Genomic DNA, 9,291 nt, shown 5'->3' with positions numbered 1-9,291 from the left:
GCAGCCGTCGAAGGAACTGTTGCTTCAGTCGAGAACTTTTTGTTTTTCGTTTTCATCGATAAAAATATCTAAACTAAAAAAGAGACGAAGAAGATATCAGAGGATAACAAAGCACTGGAAAAGGACAGTCACGTGACTCCCGCCGTTCAAACCGAGCGTGAAGACAGAGAAGGATTTCTATGTGACTCTAGTCCGAGTTCTGGTTCTGACCGACGACTTGGAGACGTGAGGCGTTCAAGTTCACGACAAAAGAGGATGTTTCACTCGCTGCTGGAAGGAGTCTGTCCTCTGCTTAAGAAATGTTTTTAAGTTTTCATTTTAACCAGTTTTGCTTTTTTTAAAACTAATTAGGTAAATGAGACATTTCATGTATCGTGATTAAAACCTTTTTTGTCCCGAGGTAGCTACACTTTTTCCTTGACAAAGATTCTGCGGCACACCAGCATCTAAATAAGTAAAACATTAGAAACTCTATATAGCCTGTACTGAGTCTCTCCATCATTTCACAACAATTTTTTGAATAATTCAAGCAGAAACGTTGGAAGTTGTTTTTCCTAAATGTTGTAACAAAAGTTGTGATAGTTTTCAATAATAGTTTTCACCTAAATCAGTCAAAAATTTGCTCAAGTAGTTGTTTTTCCTTTTGTTAATTTATTAATACATGTATTATTAGGCAATTTTATGTTTTTATATACATTTCTTTAAATGTTTTTTCCACAACACAAAAAGTGAACATTTTGAAGTTTTATTTTTATTTTTTTTACTAATGCAAAATGCAACTTTAAAAAATATCTTGTATTAATTTTTGGGTGAATAAATCATTTTAGTTTAGTAGCATGAAGCAGAAGTGCTGTCATTTTAACCCAGTGCATTGTGGGAGATGCAGTGCAAAAACTGACGCTGATGCTGGACAAACTCACGTCTCTGAGCTTCATTATTTTGTTCACTTTTTCCACAGTCTGACACCACATCCCACAGGAAGCTACACCGCGAACACAAACTCTAGCTGTTATTTTTGTTGAAACTGAGACTTTATTATCCAAAAAAGTGAGGATGATTGTTAACAACTTTTGATTGGTCAGACTGATGATATGATTAAGCCCCCAAGAATGATTGGAGTTGGAGGGGCGGAACTTTTCCATAAAACAGCCAGCTGTGGCTAAATAGCAGACCGTCCTTCTTATCCAAAAGTCTTTATTGGAATCAAATAAACACAAATAAAGTATTTTATGGTCTTTCATAATCCTAACTATTCAGCGATTTATCAGGGCCAGTTTGGATGTGAACAGAGCTGATCTCCTGGTGATAGAAAATGTTTTTAGATCAGTGAAAATGAATGATTTACCACGGCACACCTGAACATATGTCAAGGCACACCTGAACATCTGTCACAGCACACCTGAACATCTGTCACAGCACACCTGAACGTCTGTCATTATAATGTGGATTTTCCTCAGTCAACAATGAAGATTCATGACATTAACGTCATCTTCTGATTAATTTCCAAATCGTTCCCAGTGTTTTCTGTAGTTATGATGATGCTGTTTCCAGTCAATATCCAAACACTTGTCTTGTTTTTCTCGGTCATAGTTTCTGCAGAGTGGCAGGAGTTCATGAGAAATTCACCTCGGAGTCTGTTAGCGTGAGGCAAACCTGCCCCTATTTCCCATTATCCATTGGTTGACACTCTTTCCCTCTAGCTTACAGCCCCTCACACTCCCAACCTAGCATTAGCGCTGCAGCATCAGAGCTAATCAGCCGAACAGTTCGGATCCAGATTCCAGCTCTGCAGGTGGAAGCTTCGGAAAGAGGCGGAGCAGGAAGCTTGTGGCCCCGCCCAGCGTGTTTTGTACAACCCACATCCAATGTTTGTCCAACATTTGCTTTACATATGATTTCCATGCAAACAATGCTTTCCCCGCCCACATTGTTAACATGACATTATTTGGTTGGATTGGTGAAGGCTTTAATAGAATATATCCATCCATTTTCCTGACCGCTTTGTCCCTTTCGGGGTCGCGGGGGTGCCGGAGCCTATCCCGGCTGCTGATGGGCAAAGGCGGGGTACACCCTGGACAGGTCGCCAGTCTGTCACAGGGCCTCAATCACACACATCCACTCTCACATTCACACCTAGGGGCAATTTAGAGTCACCAATTAACCTATGAAGCATGTTTTTGGACGGTGGGAGGAAGCCGGAGTCCCCGGTGAAAACCCACGCATGCACGGGGAGAACATGCAAACTCCACACAGAAAGGTCCCAGCCGGGAGTCGAACCGGGGCCTTCTCGCTGTGAGGCAAGAGCGCTAACCACTGCGCCACCGTGCAGTCCTAATAGAATATAATTGGACAATAAAATAAAAGGGGTGGAGTCGGTTTGTCAAATTATTGAATGGGAACAGCTTATTGACTGTATATGAGAACTGGACTGAGTGATTCCACTTCCTGTTTGGAACGTCTCCAAGAAGCCAAAATCCCGTAGACTTCAATAGAGAAACAAACAGCTGTGACTCAGCCTTTCTATTGGTCAGAACAAACATTCTGGATCTGATACCTTTTTTTAACATCTTCTTCATTCATTCATTTTCTTGACCGCTTCTTCCCTTTCGGGGTCACGGAGGTGCCGGAGCCTAACCCGACCGCTGATGGGCGAAGGCGGAGTTCACCCTGGACAGGTCGGCAGTCTGTGGCAGTCTTCTTCATTATCTTCATTTTGTAATCATATTTATTTCTATAGTTGAAGTTATAAACTGGCCAATCAGATGCCTCAATGGAAGTAGGCGGAGCCTGCTGGCCCCACCTCCAAATTAAACATTCGACAGATTTTGTGCATCCTGCTTTTAAGAGGTAGAGGTGTGGCCTTCCAACAAGCTCACTCCTGATTGGTGAGAGTGGTTTCCATAGAAACGATGACTCAGACTGACACGGACAATTCACTGCTTATTGATGACAGCTGCCTCCAACATGGCGGCGTCTGTATCGTGAAAACATGGCGATTGAATTGACTTCATTTGGTTAGAGCTGGAAGTAAACTGTTCTCTGTCAAATGAAGAGAATGAAGCCTGCGATCATGCTAGTGTGAATGCTGGAAGCTGAATTTGGCTGCTGAAGATGCTGAAATTGATACCTAAAAACACTGAAGCCGATAGTCAGCTAAAATATTAGTTAAATGCCAAATTAGCCTAAAATAAACTTAAAAAAAAGGGTTAGCCGAAACTGCTAGCATGTAGCTGAAATATTAACTACACTCCAAAATAGCCTAAAAAATCTTAATAAATGCTAAAATACTCCAAAAAGCTAACAGAATGCTAATTTTTAAAACTTAAAACTGTAACTTTTTAACATAATTATGAATAATAAAAAGGAAGGAATATTATTCCAGAATAAATCAACTTAAACCTTAAATAACTTTCAATATTTTACTCTCCATAAAAATATATGAGCTCAAGATAACATCGGGTCATTAATAACAATAAAATGATCTGGAGGGCCGATAGAATTACCTGGAGGGTAATTTTTGACATGTGTTCTACAGGTTTCACTGGCTTTGAGATGTTTAACTTGACAGCTGAAAAACGAGCCCACATCATGGTCCCTCCGCCGCCGTGCTCCAGCTTTGCTCCGTTCCGATGTGGAGTGATTCAGAAGGTTCTGGTTTTTCCGTCTGACCTTGGAGAAACCTTTCTATGACGTCCTCTTCTGGGAAAAGCTCCGTGTCTGTCTGCTAATCTTCCCTCCGGCGGGAGTGTGAAATATTTCCCAGTTTTCATGGTCTTTTATCAGAATGAAGAGCAACATTTGGGTCTCTTTGTGGTCACTCCTGTTTGAGCTTTATCTAAACTGTTATCGTGGAGATACGTTGATGCTGGAGGAAGCACCCCCTAGACGGCCTCACGTTCAACCAAACTCTTGTGGTTTCTGCGTCAGGCTGCAGTGGGGCGTGGACAGAGGGGCGGAGCTCCTAGCAGCACAGGTGCAGCAGCAGGTGGAGCAGAAGCTCCAGGAGGATCCTGCAGGAGAACGAGGAGGTGAAAGGTCAGGTCAGACGGCTGCTGGAGCGGCTGCAGCTCCTGATGGAGGAGAACTCCTGGCTGCGTCTGCGCAGCCGTCAGCGGGCGTGGACGTGCAGGTGCTGGAGAGCGTGCTCCGGCAGACGGAGCGCTGCAGCTGCATCCACGAGAAGGTGAGGAGAACTTCAGGAGACGTTTGGGAGTTCTCAGGTCTGATCATGTGTGGTCCTCTGCAGGCGGCAGATCAGCTGACGGAGGAGTGTCAGCAGCTGGGGGCGGAGCAAAGAGACCACAAGCAGCAAATCAAAAAGCTTCAGTCCGAACGTGCACGAGTCCAGACGGACCTGCAGGTTCTGAGGTCAGAGTCCACTGCAGAACCATATTTACACCCCCCGACCAAACATTTTCCAAACCCACTAAACCTTCAGAAGTTCACAGATTAGAGATCATTCCGAATCTTTTTGTCTCACTGATGGACTGAGGAAGAACGCTGAAGAAAAACCCACACATGACCAACAGAACACGCTAACTCCACGCAGACAGAACCGGGCCGGATTTGAACCCGACCTTCTCAGTGCTGAGATGAGAAGAAGTTTAGAAAACATGGAGGAAAAGAAAAAAAGAAAAACATCAAACAGCTTCTATCTTCTTCCTCTCATCCGGAGTCGTTTGGTTCTGATCCAAACCTGAAATCCTTTTTCCATTTAGGAACATTTGATATCACCTTGCATCATTGCATCGTCATTTTTGAAACAATAAATATGAATTATATTTATTTTTGGGTGCAAATAATTACATTAATATTGATATAAAATCGAATTTTCTCATAGTGTAAAGTAGCTTTTTATCCTTGACAGAAGCTCACATGACTTTCTTTCAAAATAAGAGACTTCCTGTCCCAAACAGGAACCTTCAAGTGAAGCAAATGTATTCCTAAACAACAGCAGACAAGAATGACTTTCTCTTGTTGGACATTTGGAATAACTTCTTTTAAGTCAATGTTCTCCAGTTAATCCTCTCACTGCAAAACCTGAAAAAAAGACTAAAGAAAAATTAACTTAAGTCTCAAGTGTTTTAATAAAATAATCTTAATTTAAAAAATCATTTCTTGATGTTCTAGTCTTGTTCTGACTAGAATTTTATTCTAAAGGATGATTTTTTTTTCTTACTTCATTGGCAGATACATTTTTTATGATTTGAAAAAAAAAACCTGATTTTATTTTTTTCTATTTTCTAAGGACCTGTTTCTGTTGATCATCATCAGAGCGTCAAACAAAAGCAGAATTTAATATTCAGAAATATGTATCCTATCAAAAGGGGCGGATCCTCTCAGTCAAACTCACTAAACATTTTAAACCAAAAACCTGATCTGGACATTTTCTGAAGCCGATCCGTCCGTCCAGCAGGAGGCGCTGGAACGCCGCCTGCAGCATCAACAACACATCCATGAGTCTCTGTGTTTCAGACAGGAGCAGGTCTGCCTGTCCGACCAGAACCGGAAACTCAGAGTCAAAGTCACGGCCCGGGGGCCGGATCCGGCTCTCCAGGTAATTTTATTTTATTATTAATGACCCGATGTTATCTTGAGCTCATTTCTAACTTGTATCATTTTGACAAAATATATTTTTATAGAGAGTAAAATATTGAAAGTTATTTAAGGTTTAAGTTGATTTATTCTGGAATAATATTCCTGACTTTTTATTATTCATATTTATGTTAAGTTACGGTTTTAAAGTTTTAAAAACTGGCATTCTGATATCTTTTTGGACTATTTTGACATTTATTAAGATTTTTTAGGCTAATTTGACATTTAGCTAATATTTTATCTGCTATCAGCTTCAGCGTTTTTAGCCATTATTTTCAGCATCTTCAGATGCTTTCATGGAGATCAGAGCGCCTTCATGGGTGGGGCTCTGGGGCTCCAGGAGGAGGAGCTTAGCCACTCAGGTACACCTGCAGGGGTTCTGATGAGGTCCTGACTGCAGCGTTCTGCAGGATTTGGACTCATGACACCATCATGTTTTCATCTGCAGACCTGTCAGCTCACAGCTTCTGTGTTCACTGGAAAACCCGGTTTCTCTCATCAGAACATCAGCTGAAGTCCAAACATCCCAGCTTTCCAGCATCTCTTGAACGCAGCAAAACTGGGCTGAAGGTGAACCCAAAGAGGGGCGTGGTTACACCTGGAAGAACCGCAGAACCAGAAGATCTGAAGCAGCTTCTGAGCTTCTCCGTTCTCACAGACGGATCAGAATCCAGATCAGATTTAGACTTTAATAGAGTTTATTGATACAAAGCAAAGTGAAGGCACTTCAGACAGACAGCAGAACCTTCTAGAACTTCAGACAGACGGCGTATTTTACAGAGAGCAGACAGAGAGCAGCATCTGTACAAAGAAAGGATCTCTGCGTTCAAACTAGACTCTGATAAATATTCAACTTCATGGATTAATGAGACAAATACTGAGATTCTCTTTACATACAGAGTTGGGGGAGGGGGGGCAGAAAGCTGATTGGTCAACAGACTGAAGGTAGAAAAGGAGGATCTGCATCTCCACGGCCGCAGACGCCTGAAGGACACTTTGGGCAAACATCTGCTGGAATCTCATTGGTGGATTGAGGCAGACGAAAGCAGCGGTGGAGGGGGCGGGGCTAATCAAAGACGCTCCGCCGGGTGGGGCTCGGCGACGTCTTCCTGCTGAGCCGTGGCGTTCCCTGCAGAGAAACCTGGATGAAGATCCGATTGTATTTGGAGGAACTTTTCTACTGTGTCTTCCAGACGCGTCCTCTAGGGGGCGCCACACTGAACCCTCCATCAACCTCCTCTTTCCTGGTATCTCCAGCCTCAGCATCATTTCTAACATCTCCATCTGCTTCCAGAACATCTACAGCAAACCTGTCAAAGTCACGGCCCGGGGGCCGGATCCGGCCCTCTGGGTAATTCTATCCGGCCCTCCAGATCATTTTATTGTTATTAATGACCCGATGTTATCTTGTTCTCATTTCTAACTTGTATCATTTTGACAAAATATATTTTTATGGAGAGTAAAATATTGAAAGTTATTTAAGGTTTAAGTTGATTTATTCTGGAATAATATTCCTGCCTTTTTATTATTCATAATTATGTTAAAAAGTTACAGTTTTGAAGTTTTAAAAATTGTTATACTGCTAGCTTTTGTGGATTAATTTGGTATTTACTAAGATTTTTTAGGCTATTTTGGAGTTTAGCTAATATTTCAGCTACATGCTAGCTGTTTGGATAATTCAGGCTTTTTTTGTTTTTTAGGCTAATTTAAGCATTTAGCCAATATTTTAGTTAATATTTAAGTTATTTAAGGTTTAAGTTGATTTATTCTGGAATAATATTCCTGACTTTTTATTATTTATATTTATGTTAAAAAGTTACAGTTTTAAAGTTTAAAAAATTTTCATTCTGCAGCTTTTTGGACGATTTTGGTATTTACTAAGAGTGTAGCTAATATTTCAGCTACATGTTAGCTATTTTGACTAAACTATGTTTTTTTTGTTGTTTTTTTGGTTATTTGGTGTTAAGCTAATATATTAGCAACCTGTTAGCATTTTTGGCTAATTTGGCATCCACTGAGGTGTTTTGGGTTGAGTTAGTATTTTAGGATGTGCTAGCTTTTTGGTTAATTTAAAATCTACTGAGATGTTTTTGTCCCAACTTTGAGTCAAGCTAATATTTTAGCATCGTCCAAAGTGTTAGCATTTTAAGGCAATTTGAGGTGTTTTGGGGCTAAGTTTATGGTTAAGTTAAAATTTCAGGGGGTTATACAAATAATTGTAGCACTTTCAGCAAATTCAATTCAATTCAATTCAATTTTATTTATATAGCCCAAAATCACAAAAGAATTTGCCTCATTGGGCTTCAAAATATGAACATTGTTTTAGCGATTCCTAAATTGCCAAAGCATCTTCAGCGACCACATTCAGCAGATTCACTCTAGTATTATCGCAGGTAATGCAGATTTTCTAGTTTTATTTTGATCTTTTGCTGCGCCAGAATGTCACAAACTTAAATAAAATACCTCAAAATGAAGCTTTTAGCAGCTATTATGGGTTAAAAATCATTGCAATTGAAATAATTAGATTAATTACAGATCACAATACATTAATCCCACTAAAAATGGATCTCCTGACAGCTCTGGTCTGAGCCACAGCCTGCAGTGAAGCTCCAGACGGAGAATCCTACCGGGGACTGAGCTTTGGAGAAGTTGACGTGAGCATAAAGCAGCACGGCGATGTCCTTATGCCCCGCCTCCAGAGCGATGGACAGAGCGCTGCTCCCGTCCTGAAACACAGAACCAGAGTTCCTCATCAGCCGAAGGGATCAAACCGCCGGCGGGGCCGCCGCGCCTGTTGAACTCACGCCGTCGCTGAGCGTGGCGTCGCATCCGGGCTGAGCCAGCAGCAGCTTGACGATCTCCACGTGTCCGTGCTCGCTGGCGCACATCAGCGCTGTGGAGCCCTCGTCGTCCTGGACGTTCACGTCGGCGCCGTGGGCCAGCAGCGCCCGGACCATGTCCATCCTGCCGTGACTGACCGCCAGCATGAGCCCCGTCTGACCCGCCTGAGGAGGAGGGGCCGTTAGACAGGAAATGACTCGGAGCAACGGCGGGAAAAATGAAGGAACCGAAGGAGGAAAACTCCTGACGAGTTCACAGCTGAAGCCTTTAACTGAGGTCGTGACCTTCATGAGGACAGAAACTCCTCTGTGTCTTAATGTGATTAATATTCATTGATTTATTGAAACATCTGAACTTGGACCAGAAAAGTGTCACTAACTCCAAACAGAAGTTGGATTATAGTAACTGGAAAGCATGAAGGAGGGAATTTACTTACATTTACTTTGTCACATTTTCTTTTTTATTCAAAACAAAGAATTAAAACATAAAATCTTCACAGATTCTTATGATCCAGACGGCGTTCAGAGGAACCAGAGACTTTCTCAGTCAGTCAAAACTGGAAAAGGTTTCAGACCAAAGGAGACCTGAAACATCTCATCACAGCGACTTTACCACCAAAACTCAAACTGTTGAAGGAAAGAAAAACGTTCCCAGTAGAGCTTTGATGATGATTATGAAGTTTTTAACCAAAATCCTTCAACCTAAATGTCTTAAAAAGACATTTTTCATGTTGATCTGAAGCCTCTGTTTCCAAAATCTCCTCTGAGGGGCGTGGCTTAGAAGCTCCACCCCTGATTATGATAGCTCTGTCTAAAAAAACTACATGCTTCATCCGCCGCCCTCCTCCACCCGTCG

General features: G+C 41.8%; 1 protein-coding gene and 1 long non-coding RNA gene across 5 annotated transcripts in view; one reads left to right on the top strand and one right to left on the bottom strand.

Moving 5' to 3' along the window:
* The window catches only part of LOC112148698, a 6,040-nt gene extending 462 nt beyond the window's left edge, over window positions 1–5,578 (top strand). The window contains exons 2-3 of the long non-coding RNA XR_004948402.1: window positions 3,928–4,183; window positions 4,247–5,578. This is a non-coding gene — a long non-coding RNA (uncharacterized LOC112148698). The remainder of the gene's footprint in view (window positions 1–3,927; window positions 4,184–4,246) is intronic.
* Window positions 5,579–6,270: 692 nt separating this feature from the next.
* The window catches only part of kank1a (KN motif and ankyrin repeat domains 1a), a 42,139-nt gene continuing 39,118 nt past the window's right edge, over window positions 6,271–9,291 (bottom strand). For all 4 annotated transcript variants that reach the window (XM_024275974.2, XM_024275973.2, XM_036213456.1 and 1 more), the window contains 3 exons: window positions 8,400–8,600; window positions 8,223–8,321; window positions 6,271–6,724 (listed from right to left, as the gene is read on the bottom strand). In XM_024275974.2, coding sequence (XP_024131742.1) covers window positions 6,662–6,724; window positions 8,223–8,321; window positions 8,400–8,600 — 363 coding nt within the window. In that variant the 3' untranslated portion in view covers window positions 6,271–6,661. The remainder of the gene's footprint in view (window positions 6,725–8,222; window positions 8,322–8,399; window positions 8,601–9,291) is intronic.

This window comes from Oryzias melastigma, linkage group LG9 (assembly GCF_002922805.2).
Source record: "Oryzias melastigma strain HK-1 linkage group LG9, ASM292280v2, whole genome shotgun sequence".
In the NCBI taxonomy this organism is placed as follows: domain Eukaryota; kingdom Metazoa; phylum Chordata; class Actinopteri; order Beloniformes; family Adrianichthyidae; genus Oryzias; species Oryzias melastigma.
This window is presented reverse-complemented; position numbering and strand designations above follow the sequence as displayed.